The sequence below is a fragment of the Coregonus clupeaformis genome, chromosome 7 (genome assembly GCF_020615455.1).
Source record: "Coregonus clupeaformis isolate EN_2021a chromosome 7, ASM2061545v1, whole genome shotgun sequence".
Taxonomy (NCBI): domain Eukaryota; kingdom Metazoa; phylum Chordata; class Actinopteri; order Salmoniformes; family Salmonidae; genus Coregonus; species Coregonus clupeaformis.
The window spans coordinates 59,042,269-59,059,514 of NC_059198.1; the positions used below are offsets into that span (position 1 = coordinate 59,042,269).

Here is a 17,246-nt window from a genome sequence, read left to right on the forward strand (position 1 = left end):
ATAGATGACATTCCTGCAGGTGTCAAGACAAAAGGATCAAATTACCCAATTGAGGATATCAGGACTGGCTTTCACACTGCTAATTTTGGACTGCCCATAAAGGCCTTGGTACAGGAGGGTGCAACAATACACAACATTCAGATAGAATTGTACCATGTAGAACAAACAGGATTGATCAGTCATTTATTGGGAATAGTGTCCACGAGTAGTCTGATTGCACCCATAAAGATTCGAAATGCCTGTTTACAGAAATGTGTATGTCTATTGCTCTGGTGAAGGATATGTAAGTGTCACTGTGGTTACCCAGCAGAATTAATGAATTAGAGGAAATGTACTGTGCCATGTCTGACCACCCATCACTAGCACACAGCGCAATGGATTTAAAGAGCTTAAGGCTGACAAAGGAAATCATGGCAGTCGGCAAAATGACTGCAGCTAGGCCCTTTGACTGAAGCGTGGGATCCCCAATGTCTATGTATTTTACAATAGCCCACATAAAATAATATACAATCATGTTGACAAAGAACTAGTCGCTTGCACCAAGTCAGATCTGATACTTTTTACAAAAACCTTTATTTATAGATTTGACAGACAGGGCAAATATTCAGTGACATTTTAATTTCAGAGTGCTTCCAAATGGAACTTTTTTTGTACTTGCAGTCACAGACAGTTGGGCTTTCAATTAGTCCTGGAGTAAACCCCATTTTACATTTTAGTCATTCAGCAGACACTCTTATCCAGAGCGACTTACAGGAGGAATTAGATCCTTGCTCAAGGGCACATTGACAGATAGTCAGCTGAAGGATTCGAACCATCGACCTTTCGGTTACTGGCCCAATGCTAGGCTACCTAGCGTTGGGCCATAGTCTTCCCTCAATTCCTCAAAACTCATTGAGGACAATATCTGAGGTGATCTTCTCCTCCAATGCGATTTTAGAAGATGCATAGAGGAATCAAGGAAAGACTTGAGATTCAGCCTAGTAGATTGCCATTCTTCTAATGGGGAATGGAACCACTAAAACAGACAATATCAAGTCAATCCAAGCAACATGTCAGGCATGCTTCTCACCCGAACCCCCACGGTTTAAAAACATACAATGACACAATGAAGCCATCCAGATTTCAAGGGCTAGTTTAAGAACATTGATCTTTTGCTACAGAGGCCAACCAGATTTTTTATTTTTCAACTTTAAAAAAATTAAAAAATCACCATGTGGGCCAAATCCCAACTAGAGATTAATGCAAGTTGGGTTGTTGCCCGTAGTAGAAATGTGCATATATTGTATTTACATCCTCCTCCAGCAGGGCAGTGCTTTTATTTGATGTGTTTCATCAACATTGTTTTACATACATTTGCAATGGCTCAACTAAACCAGCCCATAACAAGGCCTACATGCATCTCATGAAGGAATTTTCCCCATTTCTTAGTGAGACAAATGGCATTCAAGAGGCCCTGGACACTTGTCACCTGGTGCATTTTAAAGCGCTCAAAACAGGGCCTTGGACTTTGGTCATGCCCTTGTAGTCGTCATCCCCAATGTACTGCAGTATGTATGAGGAACCACACAGAAGCAGCTGCCCCGCCACCCTCGCCACATATGTCAGACAACGCAGAAGAGATCTAAAGAGAATGTGAAAAGGGAGAGCTGAAAACTTCCTGAAGCAGTCAAAGCACATATTCTGATATCTCAGAACTTGTTCAGTGAAGACCCATTTGTAAGCCACAACTTGTTCACGTTAAAAAACAAGTGGAATCTCAAGAGATCCTTGCAGCCAACCAACACGACACAAACTGGTAGAATAAACATTGTTTCCATGTCATTTAAACACCAAAAATGGTCCCATCTGATGATGTTGAAAATTGGCAACAAAATATATATATATATTTTAACATTAGTCCAATGACATGGTTCAATTTCTTGTTGGTTTCACTTTGAATTCACATAAGTTGCCAACTCCATTAAATGTAAATCAAAACTAGACGTTTAACTGACATCTGTGCCCAGTGGGAATAAACAAACAAAAACACAAGAGGACCCAATGACCTGCCGACATTGTACAGTGAGGGAAAAAAGTATTTGATCCCCTGCTGATTTAGTACATTTGCCCACTGACAAAGAAATGATCAGTCTATAATTTTAATGGTAGGTTTATTTGAACAGAGAGACAGAATAACAAAAAAATCCAGAAAAACGCATGTCAAAAATGTTATACATCGATTTGCATTTTAAATGATGGAAGTATGTATGACCCCCTCTCAATCAGAAAGATTTCTGTCTCCCAGGTGTTTTTTATACAGGTAATGAGCTGAGATTAGGAGCATACTCTTAAAGGGAGTGCTCCTAATCTCGACTTGTTACCTGTATAAAAAGACACCTGTCCACAGAAGCAATCAATCAGATTCCAAACTCTCCACCATGGCCTAGACCAAAGAGCTCTCCAAGGATGTCAGGGACAAGATTGTAGACCTACACAAGGCTGGAATGGGCTACAAGACCATCGCCAAGCAGCTTGGTGAGAAGGTGACAACAGTTGATGCGATTATTCGCAAATGGAAGAAACACAAAAGAACTGTCAATCTCCCTCGGCCTGGGGCTCCATGCAAGATCTCACCTCGTGGAGTTGCAATGATCATGGTGAGGAATCAGCCCAGAACTACACGGGAGGATCTTGTCAATGATCTCAAGGCAGCTGAGACCATAGTCACCAAGAAAACAATTGGTAACACACTACGCCGTGAAGAACTGAAATCCTGCAGCGCCTGCAAGGTCCCCCTGCTCAAGAAAGCACATATACAGGGCCGTCTGAAGTTTGCCAATGAACATCTGAATGATTCAGAGGAGAACTGAGTGAAAGGGTTGTGGTCAGATGAGACCAAAATGGAGCTCTTTGGCATCAAGTCAACTCGCCGTGTTTGGAGGAGGAATGCTGCCTATGACCCCAAGAACACCATCAAACATGGAGGTGGAAACATTATGCTTTGAGGGTGTTTTTCTGCTAAGGGGACAGGACAACTTCACCGCATCAAAGGGACGGGGCCATGTACCGTCAAATCTTGGGTGAGAACCTCCTTCCCTCAGCCAGGGCATTGAAAATGGGTCGTGGATGGGTATTCCAGCATGACAATGACCCAAAACACACAGCCAAGGCAACAAAGGAGTGGCTCAAGAAGAAGCACATTAAGGTCCTGGAGTGGCCTAGCCAGTCTCCAGGCCTTAATCCCATAGAAAATCAGTGGAGGGAGCTGAAGGTTCGAGTTGCCAAACGTCAGCCTCGACACCTTAATGACTTGGAGAAGATCTGCAAAGAGGAGTGGAACAAAATCCCTCCTGAGATGTGTGAAAACCTGGTGGCCAAATACAAGAAACATCTGACTTCTGTGATTGCCAACAAGGGTTTTGCCACCAAGTACTAAGTCATGTTTTGCAGCAGGGTCAAACACTTATTTCCCTCATTAAAATGCTAATCAATTTATAACATTTTTGACATTACTTTTTCTGGATTTTTTTGTTGTTATTCTGTCTCTCACTGTTCAAATAAACCTACCATTAAAATTATAGACTGATCATTTCTTTGTCATGGGCAAACGTACAAAATCAGCAGGGGATCAAATCCTTTTTCCCCCTCACTGTATATTTCTCTGCAAAAATATTGAACATTTTGACCAGTGCCTATAGAAACGTAAATCAGTCTACTTCACCTGACATTTAAAAACCCAGCCCCCATTAATTTCCCCTCGAGAGATGGTGTAGTAGTAATGTACTCACTTCAAGATAATCTTGGCCCTGGTGCATTGGAAGTCGTATGACAGTGTGTAGATTTCATAAAGAGTCACTGATGGTTAGACACCCGATGAAGTCCTTGGGGTTCAACTTGTACAGGTCAAAAACCAATTTACAGATTCCATTTCTCCTGGGCTGGATGGAACTTGGGAGGACCTGTACAAGAATGGACAAAGGTCAGTCTAAGACAGGGCTATTAAAATCTGGCCCTCTAGGTGAGTTACACTTATGGTTCATTCTTCCCTCTAATCAAGGCATGATTTAGACAGTGCCTGCAGAAAGTATTCACACCTTGACTTTTTCCATATTTTGTTGTGTTACAAAGTGGGATTAAAATTGATTTGTCAATCACACAAAATACTGTCAGTGGCAAAAAAACACAGACAATCTATAAAACACTAATAAGTCTTGAAACCCCTGAGTCAATACATGTTAGCATCACCTTTGGCAGCGATTACAGCTGTGAGTTTCTGGGTAAATCTAAGATCTTCGCATACCTGGATTGTACAATATTTGCCCATTCTTTTAGAAATTCTTCAAGCTCTGTCAAATTGGTTGTTGACCATTGCTAGACAGCCATTTTCAAGTCTTGCCATAGATTTTCAAGCCGATTTAAAATCAAAACTAACTCGGCCACTCAGGAACATTCAACGTTGTCTTGGTAAGCAACTCAAATGTATACTGAACAAAAACGCAACAATTTCAAAGATGTTACAGTTCATGAGGAAATCAGTCAATTGAAATGAATTCATTAGGCCCTAATCTATGGATTTCACGACTGGGAATACCGACTTGCATTTGTTGGTCACAGATACCTTAAAAGAAATGGCCCTCAGGATCTCGTCACGGTATTTCTGTGAATTTAAATTTCCATAGATAAAATGCAATTGTGTTCGTAGCTTATGTCTGCCCATACCATATCCCCACCGCCACCATGGTGTACTCTGTTCACAACATTGACATCAGCAAACCGCGGTTGGAGATACTGCTAAATTCTCTAAAACAACGTTGGAGGCAGGTTACAATAGAGAAATGAAAATCTGGGATCTTTTATTTCAGCTCATGAAACATGGTACCAACACTTTACATGTTGCGTTTATATTTTTTGTTCAGTGTATATTTAGCCTTTAGGTAATTGTCCTGCTGAAAGGTGAATTTGTCTCCCAGTGTCTGTTGGAAAGCAGACGGAACCAAGTTCTCCTCTAGGATTCTGCCTGTACTTAGCTCTATTCGGTTTCTTTCTGTCCAAAAATTAACTCCCTAGTCTTTGCCAATTACAAGCATAACAATAACATAATGCAGCCACCACCATGCTTGAAAAAGATGAAGAGTGGTACTCAGTGATGTTGGATTTTCTCTAAACAAAACGCTTTGTATTCAGGACAAAAAGTTAATTTCTTTGCCACATGTTTTGCAGTATTACTTTAGTGCCTCATTGCAAACAGCATGCATGTTTTGGAATATTTTTATTCTGTACAGGCTTCCTTTTCACTGTCATTTAGGTTAGTATTGTGAATTAACTACAATGTTGTTGATCCATCCTCAGTTATCTCCCATCACAGCCATTAAACTGTTTTAAAGTCACCATTTGCCTCATGGTGAAATCCCTGAGCAGTTTCCTTCCTCTCCGGCAACTGAGTTAGGAAGGACGCCTGTATCTTTGTAGTGACTGGTTGTATTGAAGCACCATCCAAAGTGTAATTAATAACTGCACCATGCTCGAAGGGATATTCAATGTCTGGTGCACTTCTTTGTGAACCTTGGAAAACCTTCCTGGTCTGTGTGTTTGAATCTGTGCTCGAAATTCACTGCTCGACTGAGGGACCTTACAGATAATATGTGTGGAGTACAAGAGATGGGGTGGTCATTTAAAAATCATTTTAAAACGCCGTTATTGCACAGTGAGTCCATGCAACTTATTATGCGACTGGTTTAGCACATTTTTACTCCTGAACTTATTTAGGCTTGCCATAACAAAAAGGGTTGAAGACTTGACTAAAGACATTTCAGCTTTTCATTTAATTAATTTGTCTAAAAGCATACAGTACCAGTCAAAAGTTGACAACTCCTCATTCAAGGGTTTTTCTTTATTTGTACTATTTTCTACATTGTAGAATAACAGTGAAGATATCAAAACAATGAAATAACACATGGAATCATGTAGTAACCAAAACAAAAGTTAAAACGTTGAATCAGAGTTACCAGCCTCAGAAATTGCAGCCCAAATAAATGCTTCACAGAGTTCAAGTCACAGACAACTCAACATCAACTGTTCAGAGGGGACTGTGTGAATCATGCCTTCATGGTCGAATTGCTGCAAGAAAAACTAAAAGGACACCAATAAGAAGAGACCTGCTTGGGCCAAGAAACACGAGCAATGGACATTTGACCAGTGGAAATGTGTCCTTTGGTCAGGAGTCCAAATTTGAGATTTTTGGTTCCAACCGCTGTGTCTTTGTGAGACGCGATGTGGGTGAACGGATGATCTCCGCATGTGTATTTCCCACCTTAAAGCATGGAGGTGTTATGGTGTGCTTTGCTGGTGACACGGTCTGTGATTTATTTAGAATTCAAGGCACACTTAACCAGAATAGCTACTACAGCATTCTGCAGCAATACACCATCCCATCTGGTTTGGGCTTAGTGGGACTATCATTTGTTTTTCCAACAGGACAATGACCCAACACACCTCCAGGCTGTGTAAGGGCTATTTTACCAAGGAGAGTGATGGGGTGCTGCATCAGATGACCTGGCCTCCACAATCCCCCAAACTCAACCCAATGGAGATGGTTTGGGATGAGTCGGACGGCAGAGTGAAGGAAAAGCAGCCAACAAGTGCTTAGAATTTGTGGGAACTCCTTCAAGACAGTTGGAAAAGCATTCCAGGTGAAGCTGGTTGAGAGAATGCCAAGAGTGTGCAAAGCTGTCATCAAGGCAAAGGGTGGCTATTTGAAGAATTTCAAATATATTTTGATTTGTTTAACACTTTTTTGGTTACTACATGATTCCATGTGTGTTATTTCATAGTTTGATGTCTTCACTATTATTCTACACATGTAAGAAATAGTAAATATAAAGAAAAACTCTTGAATGAGTAGGTGTGTCCAAACTTTTGACTGGTAGTGTAGTTCCACTCTGACATTATGAGGTATTGTGTGTAGATAAGTGGCAAAATTCTAAATGTAATTAATTTTAAATTCAGGCTGTAACAATATGTGGAAAGAGTCAAGGGGTGTGAAGACTTTCTGAAGTTACTGTATGATTTTTTATTTTATTTAACTAGGCAAGTCAGTTAAGAACAAATTCTTATTTACAATGACGGCCTACACCAGCCAAACCCGGACGACACTGGGCCAATTGTGCGCCGCCCTATAGGACTCACGGCCAGTTGTGATAGAGCCTGGAATCGAACCAGGGGGTCTGTAGTGACGCCTCAAGCACTAAGATGCAGTGCCTTAGACCACTGCGCCACTCGGGAGCCTGGATAGTGCAATGGACTACAGTTAATTTACAGTTGAAAAGAAAAAAAAGAGAAGTGTCTTGACACTCCAGGACAGAAATAGAAAAGTGCTGGTCTAAGAACAATCACCAAGAAATAATTGTGCTCAGTCTGGACCTTGCTGCTTTGAGTCAGGGGTCAGTGCTGGGTTGGAACAAAAGCCTGCTGTGCACACACAGTAGCTCTCCGGAACCAGACAGAGATCCCTGGTTTGATGTGACAGTGTGGCCCTCTTGTGGTGTGTGATAATACAGCAAGTCTCCACAATTGATAAACATATGACATCCGAAAATCCTAACTAAATTGTAAAAGCCACAGTCCTAAAACAGAGAAGTAAGCAATGGCCAGCCCTCACTTGATTTGAAGTTGCAGCAGATAGTGATCGTCTAACGCTTTTTCAAAGGCAACAGTATGCCTAGCATACAAACGTTTTGGCTTCTGACTGTGTGTGTGTGTGTGTACGTACCCGAGTCCACATCTCTCCCTTCTGCAGGACCATGACCGGAGTGTTGGCGGCCAGGGACTGGAAGAAGGCCTCAGAGTCCACCACTGTCCCATCCTCCTCTAGAACCAGGATGAGGAACTGGCATGTCAACAGGAAGGCACTTGCTGTCTGGGGAGGACCGGCATCAAAGCACACACACTTTTCATCATGTGATATGAAAGTTGTTGTAATTGTTTTTTTAAAAGGAAAACAAATATTCTAAAAGTAGGCAACAACGATGCGTTCAATCAAAAATTGTAACATTGAACATTTGTGTTTGTGTAGAACTGCGCTTTTACGGCTGTTTTACGGATGACATGCCAGGTGTGACCATCCTTGGAGGATCAACCATACTAAGTATATCCAATTGCGAATCACAAATACTGTAGGCCATCTGCGCAACATGAGACTGGGTTGCGTTCAGGAGGGTAAAACATTCTACAGATAGAAATGTCTTGTATAGAGCCGACATGATTCCTTGTTCTATAAGACCGAGAAACAACTTGTTCTACATATCATTTCTATCTGAACATTCTATAACATTTCACTCCACTCCAGACCCCAAGTCTCTCGGGTGAGGTTACTCAACAATTGCAACAAGCAGCATCACCTTAACAGTGTCAGTAGACAAGGGGTGGATTAAATGTGTTGAAATGTTGAACATTTGGCTACAGAGTTGTCTGTCTAGTAGCAGTGCTTGCAATTTTGTGTCTATTAACTTCACAAGGTAATGTAACCTGTCCTTGGACTTGATGACATCATTACCAGAAAGTTCCACCTCACAATCCTCATCTAAATAGACATTTTTTAATTTATTTTACGTGACATCTTACATCAACCACACCCCCACTAAATAATTGATGTACGTGTTAGAGAGACTGATTTTCCATCCCCATGAAATGGCTCTCTGAATACTTCAGAAACTGACATGTTGAATGTCAGGCATTGTGAATACCCCAGCGGCACAAACAGTATGCAAATGTTGCAGATAGAAATTACATGAATTGAGCTATAGCCATTTACATTTTAGTCATTTAGCAGACGCTCCTATCCAGAGCGACTTAGCGGTCTTAAGATTAATGCACAAACTAAGTGATTTCTTATTCTACATGTCAGATGTATGTTTGTTCCGCAAAATATATATTTATATCTGAACGCTCCACAACGTTGTCCTGCTGAACGTAGCCCAGGAGGATGCATTTACCTGGTCTAGAAGGTCATCCAGGGAGGCGGCTATTAACCCTTTCCTCTGTCTTCGACTCTGGGTACAGAGCCTGAAGGGACGGGGCTGGGGTGGGGGAAGGATCCAGTGTGAGATTGTGGTTCGGACAGTTGACACTGACCTGTCAGTAGAGAAGCAAAAAGGAAAATGAGTTCAGTTCAGGGTCGTGTTCAGTATAGCACAACATAGCAAAACTTGTCTCCAGTTTAAGACAGTTTTGTGCCTAGCTTCTTAGTGTGGCATGATACTACTTGTTGGACTTCTTACAGAGAAACAAAGCTCAAACATCGTACTTCGGTAGTACTCAATCATACTGCACGTCTCTCTGCAGCGAGGAGACTGCATCTCAAATGTTGCATTAGGATCATCAGGTCTCAGCAGAATAAGTATGAAGTGAGATTATAGAGCAAGTGGAACTCTAAAGTATATGCAAAGAATGTCTATTATTCAGATTTGCGTTTCAAACTAAAGCCAACATTGGAAGTTGGCTAGAGCAAGCAGCCTTGTTCACTCTGCAGGCCTGATTTAAATGGCCTCATTGCTGGTAAACAAACTGACAGATTGAGTTATGCAGAACTGAAATTGGACTTTAAAAGGAAAACTGGCTTATAATTTATGAATTGACAACTTCATATCATTTAAGCCTTGGTCACACTGCAGGCCTTAAAGCTTAAATCTGTTTTGGAATACTGACTGTCCAAACAGCAAGTGACCAAATCGGATGTGTGTGTGTTCAGAGAGCAATCATTTGCTGACATGCCTATGCTAGTTCTCATAATAATGATGGATGTGTGCAGTGGTTATGTAGCAAGCTAAGGTGCCAATGCCTGCCATGGACATTTCCCAGTTGCTTTGAATGTTCAAAATTATAGTGTAAGAAAATGTTTAAAGTAACTTTTTTTTAAACCTCAAAAGGATAAGATAACACAACTTTCAAAACAAGTCATTTTTGGCTATCCACAGCAGTCAACTAGCTAGTTAGGTATATCAGTTTAACCTCTACGGGATCGGTGTCCCGTATACGGGACGGTTGAGCTAATGTGCGCTAATGTGATTAGCATGACTGTTGTAAGTAACAGCAAAGTTTCCAGGACATAGACATGTCTTATATGGGCAGACAGCTTCAATTCTTGTTAATCTAACTGCACTGTCCAATTTACAGTAGCTATTACAGTGATAAAATACCATGCCATTGTTTGAGGAGAGTGCACATAAACAAAAAACGTATCACGGCAACTGGTTTGTTACAGTCACCTCTGAAGGTAAATAATATACTTACATTCAGTAGTCTTGCTCTGATTTGTCATCCTAAGGTTCCCAGAGATAACATGTAGCATAGCTTTTTTTTTTTTTTTTTTTCTCGGGGGGAATGGATCAGCTTAATATTGCAGATAGATTGTATCTTCTATCAATGTAATTGTCTGCATCACTTCCAATCCCCCATGTTTATTTTTTATATATATATTCCCCTTTATTACTTTTCAACCCCACCATCCTTTCCCTACTTGGAGTAAATTAGTGAACAACAACGCCCAGGCCTCTACTTCCGGTCTATACTTACTATCTACACCTTATGGACAGAGTTAATTTTACAATAATTCTATATCTATATATATATATATTTATTTTTTTGCTCCTGAACTTCTTCTACTCTCAACCTCTCCGATCATTTTCATGATGTCCATCCGGTTTGCTTCTAAATGCCATATCTTTCTAACTGTGCTCTTTCCCAAAAGCTCCCAACATACAACCTATATACTTATTATGGACACAGTATGCTTACATTATTAGCTATCTTTGTTATTATTTGTTGTCATTTGTTATTAGTCCCATCCTTCTACTCTATTCAATACCTCCCATCTATCTCGTAACACCATCCATATAGGATTTCTATTTGCCATATATATTTCAACCGTACTGTGATGTTTTACAAAAGTTCTGAACCTTTCTATTCTCATTGCTTCTACAGATTGTGAATTAAAAATAAACATTTTTGCTAGAAGTATTATTATATTATTGATTGATTGACTATGACTTTTCAGATCACCCAGTAATGCTATCTGCAAGGTTAGTTCCAGGTAAATATTGCAATCCTTTAGCCATTCCTGGACCTGTGTCCAAAAACAAGCTACAAATGGACAGAACCAAAACAAATGATCCTATCTCTTCACAGCAAAATCTGCAGAGCTGGGAAGATTGTATCCCCCATATAAATAACATTCTATTGGTAGCAAGAATTTTATATAATAATTTAAATTGAAAGATTCTAATTTTTGAATCCGGTGTCGTTTTGCGTGTCAGTTCATAAACACTATGCCATGGGATCAGTACGTCAAAGATCTCTTCCCAACTATTTTGCAATCTATATGGGACGGCTGTCAATCCTTTGGTCCTTAAGTGAAACTGATATACTTTTTTATTTATCACAGTTTTCCTTAACCAATTATGTTCTTTAATGCAAGGCCGACAGACAAGTTCCTTACTTTCTCCCCCTTCAACTTTCCTCTTCCACTTTTGCGGTAAGGCTGAAATTATTTGGTTGTAATTCTGGGTAGAGCAGACATTTCCATATGTTTTTGTTAGCTGCATGTGCGACATAACTCCACCAGTCCTACCGATGATATCATTTACGAAGATTATACCTTTTTTAAACATTTTGTCAAAAAATAAAGGTTTTTTGTCAATTAGTATATTTGAATTTAACCACAATATTTGTTGCATTATTTGTTCTGTCGTTTCTGGAGGATTAAATTGAAATTGCAACCAACTTTCTATGGCTTGTTTTAGAAATAGTGACATTTGGGAGATTATTTCCTTTTCAAATAACTGAAAGTGAGAGGTTGTAATCTGAATAAAGGGAAAAAGGCCTTTCTTGAACAGTGGGTGAGACAATCTTACTAATTTGCTTGAGAACCAGTTCGGATTTAAGTATAACTTTTGGATGACTGAAGATTTGTGATAGGTCTAATGCTTTAATATTTATGTCCTCCGAATTCATATTCATTATATAAATATGCGCTTTTAATTTTGTCTGGCTTGCCGTTCCAAATAAAATTGAATATTTTTTTCTCATATAATTTAAAAAACTGTTTGCTAGGCGTAGGCAAGACCATAAGCAAATAGGTAAACTGGGATAATACTAAAGAGTTAATCAGGGTGATTTTCCCACAAATTGACAGGTATTTTCCTTTCCATGGTAGTAATATCTTATCTATTTTTGCTAACTTTCTATTAAAATTTATTGAAGTGAGATCATTTATTTCCTTTGGGATATGTATTCCGAGTATATCCACATCACCATCAGACCATTTTATTGGTAAACTACATGGTAATGTAAAAATTGTATTTTTTAGTGATCCAATACGTAATATAGTACATTTGTCATAATTTGGTTTTAATCCAGAGAGGTTAGAAAATGTATCTAGATTTCTCTATGAGGCTGTGGAGGGATTCTAGTTGTGGATCTAAAAGAAAACATGAATCATCTGCGTACAATGACACCTTTGTTTTTAAGCCCTGTATTTCTAATCCTCTGATATTATTATTGGATCTGATTTTAATAGCTTACATCTCGATGGCCACAATAAATAGATATGCCGATAGTGGACAACCTTGTTTCACTCCTCTTGACAGTTTAAAACTTTCTGAGAAATAGCCATTATTTACTATTTTACATGTAGGGTTACTATACATGATTTTGACCCATTTTATAAGAGATTCTCCAAAATTGAAATGCTCCAGGCATTTATATATAAATCCCAGTCGAACTTTATCAAATGCCTTTTCGAAGTCTGCTATGAATAGCAGGCCTGGTTTCCCATATTTTCCATAGTGTTCTATTGTTTCCAATACTTGCCTTATATTATCTCCAATGTATCTTCCATGTAAAAAACCTGTCTGATTAGAATGAATAATATCCGACAATACCTTTTTAATTCTATGCGCTATACATTTTGCTAGGATTTTTGCATCACAACACTGAAGTGTAAGGGGCCTCCAATTTTGTAAATGGACTGGATCTTTATATTTTCCACTTGTATCCTGTTTCAGTAATAATGAGATCAGACCTTCTTGAGTGTCAGATAATCTACCATTTACATAGGAGTGGTTAAAACATGCTAATAACGGTCCTCTTAGTATATCAAAAAAAGGTTTGGTATACCTCGATTGGTATGCCATCCAACCCTGGAGTTTTCCCGGACTTAAAGTCTTTAATTGCATCCAGAAGTTCCTCCTCTGTAATTTCACCTTCACATGAGTCTTTCTGTGTGGCTGTTAATTTGATATTATCAATAGAAAAAAAAGCTCTACAATTAGCTTCAGTTAGAGGAGATGGAGGCGACTGAAAAGAAAACATATGCTTAAAGTACTTTGTTTCTTCCTTCAAAATATCATTAGGTGAATTATGGGTGACTCCGTCAATTGTAACCAATTTCATTAAGTTCTTTTTGGTAGCATTCCTATGTTGAAGATTAAAAAAGAATGTTGTGCATTTTTCCCCATATTCCATCCAGTTTGCTTTATTTTTATAATATATTACACTTGATCTTTCTTGAATAAGTTTTTCCATTTCTTTTTCCTCTAATTTATTCTGAGCCTCTATGTTACAGTTTTTATTGCCATCTATCTGTTCTGTTAGACTTTCTATTTCCTTTCTTAGTATAAACTCTTTTGACCTAAATTGCTTTTGTTTTCGAGATGAGTACTGAATTGCATGGCCTCTAAAGGCACATTTAAAGGTGTCCCATACAATAAGGGGATTCGCTGTACCTATGTTATGTTGGAAAAAGTCAGTTATAAATTCCTTTGTTCTAATTATAAATAAATTATCATCCAATAGGCTTTGATTAAATTTCCAATATCCTCGCCCACGTGGAAATTCAGTCAGAGTAATGTATATGCCTATTATATGATGGTCCGACCGCATTCTGTCCCCTATCAACACTTTTTTTAGTATTGCTGTAGCATAGCTTTGTTTGATAAAATTCATTTTTATATTCAAATGTAGGAACTGGGTTCTACAGTTTGAACCCCTGCTGTCTCTGGCTCCACACCCGGCCATGTAGATGTGTGAAAGTTAGTGTATAAGCTAATGATCCATCATGTATGACTTTCCTGGGCGTGTGTAAACTTACAAAAATGATATGGTAATACAAAATGCATGTTTTCTATAGTTATGTACTTGAAAATGTATCAATTGACCAATTCAGCACATTTGGGCAGACTTGATACAAAATAGTCCAGTATTGCAATGCTTCACTGGATCAATCTGAAACGTTGCACACACAAAATCTAAATTGCGCCTAAACTGCAATATTATATTGTGGCCTTTCTCTTGCATTTCAAAGACAATAAAAAATAAACACTTGTTTTTTGTTTTGTTTGTACTATCTTTTACCAGATCTAAATGTGTTATATTCTCCTATATTAGTTTCACATTTCCACAATCTTCAAAGTGTTTCCTTTCAAATGGTATCAAGAACATGCATATCCTTGCTTCAGGTCCTGAGCTTCAGTTAGATTTGGGTATGTAACTTTTGGCAAAAATTGGAAAAAAGGGTCAGATCCTAAAGAGGTTAACTTTCTAGCACATTCACTAATTTGTTTGTAAACAATTTACAAGCTAGTTAGCTATCACATGTTCTTGTCAAACTGTCAACATAGTAGGTAGCAAGCAACAAGATATGCCAAATAAGTCTAAAACCCACAAGGGCAAATAAATCACATTGCCATCAACCAGATTTGCATCTGATTTCAAAGCACCTACAAAGGTGTTTTGTAAAGTGTCTTGAAATATCTGATTCCATGTGGTTTTTGGCTGTTCAGACTGCAGGAGAAAAGAACAGATTTGAATATGCAAAAAAAATGGATTTTAGTTACTTTAACCTGCCAGTGTGAACAAGGCTTTAGAGTTGTTAAGTCTGAACAGATTGTTCTCCCAGTGTGTCAGCCAATCAAGAATTGAGTTTCATGCCAAATCACATAATAACCATTGAGTCAAATCTAGTGATTGACAACATCCGGTAATAACAAAACTTCAGTCCTATTCAATATCAGTCCCACAGTTTGTAACATCATTACACTGCCAATGAGGGGAGAGGGGAGGTAGACCTCTGGAAATGTATGACAAAGGGCACACAGGCATTAGTGGCATCACAGAAGTATGAACATTATTACTTGACATCTTTTGCTTTCAGCCTACATTATTATTATAATTTGATTGAAGTTCAGATGTTTGAGTTTAAGAGTTTTAAAATTGCCATAATTAAACAGTTTTACTAATTTGGAGGAGGGCCACATTCAGTTGCCAAAACATTGAAAGTTGCAGATAGAAGAAATGTCATGACTAGGATCGACATGATTCCTTGTTCTACATGTCGGATAGGCATGTTTGCTCTACATAACATATTTATATTTGAAAGTTCAACTTTGAAAATTCTGAAAGATCTAAAGACGCACCTGTGAAGCATAGCCTACATAATTAGGATTTGCCAATTAGTCACGGCCCTGTGTGTGACAGACCTGTGGCACATTCAGCAGGGGTATATTTATTACGCAGATTCTGTTGCAAAACGTTTTAAAACAAACAGTTTACTCAAAACAATGTTGAGTTCGGTTGTGTTCTTAAACAGAAGTTGTAGTTCAGTCGTGTCTAAAAAAAAATGTGTGTAAGAAGTTGGAAGGAACACACACACACCACTTTAGAGCACAGAACAATCTATCATTTATATATGTGCAGCCAAAATTGTTGCAGAATATTCCGATTCGAGTTGCAACGTGTTGAAACAATACAATTAAAATGCACTACAACTTCCGTTTAAGAACCCAACAGCTTTTACATCATGTTGAAGAGCGTTTGGAGTAAACTGTTTCTGTTGAAAAACGTTTGAAATGTTGATTAAATGTTTTGCAACAGAATGAATATACCCCTGCTGAACGCGCCACCGGTCTGTCTCGCACAGGTATATTACTAATTGGCAAATCCTAATTATGTAGGCTATGCTTCACAGGTGCGTCTTTAGATCATTCAGAATAGTATTTTCAAAGTTAAACCCAAAGTTTGCGATGTTTGGTGGCTTAAATGCAGTAGGATATGGGGGAGAGCCGGGACGAAAGTAAAATTGTTTCAGATAACACCGAAGCTAAAATGATGCAGTGAAGTCTGCACGTTCCTAATGTGGAGGATGAACACCCTGCAAAAAAAAAAACTGCCTGTTACACCGAGTTAGTGGTTTTGAGCGATGCAAGTTTTAAAAAACGGAATAGTCATTGGAAATATGTAACATATCCTATTACATTCCCATTAAAGTGAGATGAGAAAAGTATGGTTAATATAGTTATGTGTTCCATTTTAGTCCGATTAATATTGTTAGGCAAAACATTGTGGTTGGGAAACATGTTGATTCATGGTTCATTTTCATCGCCTAAAATGTTGATGTCAAACCTATAGCATAATTATTCAAATCGAAACAAACATTATGGCTGATAGTGCATACTTGTTGAAAGTAACGAGCATTACAAACCGGACATAAGACAGTGTACTTATCGCCAGCTGTTACTTCTGTCCCAATGCTGTGTTACTGTCGCCCGCCGGCAGTTACAAAACTAACTTTGCGTTGGTCTGTTCTAGGTCTATTTCATTTCAACTAATTTACCCTAGAAAATGAAATTACAGTTGCTAATGGTATTGGACACATAGGCTAAGAAGTTTCATAAAATATGGTGTCCCTACCGCCATCGATCTGAGTAATTAGAAAATAAACAAAAAAGTGTTACTTTCGTCCCGGTTCTCCCCAGCTAGTAGTAAGACCTCTAAATATGCTACCTATAATGTTGGGTAATTAAATGACACCTGGGTAGTTTATCCTTACCTCACCCAAGAGTCCGGGAGAAGGGTTTTCGCATATTCCACACTTGAATTGATAGACAGTGAAGCCATTGTTTAAAATCAAGTGCAATCCTTGTTTTGCAAGAACATCGAAAATCAAGTAGGCTAGATGAGAAAAGAAAGTTCTCGCGCTATTCCCGGATCTTGCCCGCCTGTAGCCTACCGGCTGGCCCTGCCAACCGAAGGGAATTACCGAGGGTTTACTTTACGCCTCTACATTCAGTGACCAACAATAATAGTGATACCTTTTTATAAGGTTGCCCTCACAGGACTGGTCGCTAGTTAGTGACAAAAGCAATACCATGTGCCACAAGTTGTCCCATCTGCGTAATAATTAATTATTCAACAAAAAAATTATACAGATAGGCCAT

At 38.8% G+C, this 17,246-nt stretch overlaps 1 protein-coding gene across 1 annotated transcript; it reads right to left on the bottom strand.

Annotated features, from left to right (window-relative positions):
* Positions 1-554: 554 nt before the first annotated feature.
* cidea (cell death inducing DFFA like effector a) lies at positions 555-17,039 on the bottom strand. The gene is made up of 5 exons (XM_041881057.2): positions 16,859-17,039; positions 8,970-9,108; positions 7,748-7,894; positions 3,768-3,938; positions 555-1,621 (listed from the first exon to the last, which is right to left on the bottom strand). The coding sequence occupies exons 1-4, from the start codon at positions 16,924-16,926 to the stop codon at positions 3,822-3,824; spliced, it is 471 nt and encodes a 156-aa protein (XP_041736991.2). The 5' UTR covers positions 16,927-17,039; the 3' UTR covers positions 555-1,621; positions 3,768-3,821.
* Positions 17,040-17,246: the final 207 nt, after the last annotated feature.

What these genes read in the sequence shown, in the direction of transcription:
- cidea (XM_041881057.2), bottom strand. Translation starts at nt 16,926, where the DNA reads ATGGCTTCACTGTCTATCAATTCAAGTGTGGAATATGCGAAAACCCTT. An exon ending in TGGATGACCTTCTAGACCAG is followed by an intron (nt 7,895 to 8,969) that starts GTAAATGCATCC and finishes GGTCCTCCCCAG; the next exon opens with ACAGCAAGTGCCTTCCTGTT. An exon ending in AGGGAGAGATGTGGACTCGG is followed by an intron (nt 3,939 to 7,747) that starts GTACGTACACAC and finishes ATTCTTGTACAG; the next exon opens with GTCCTCCCAAGTTCCATCCA.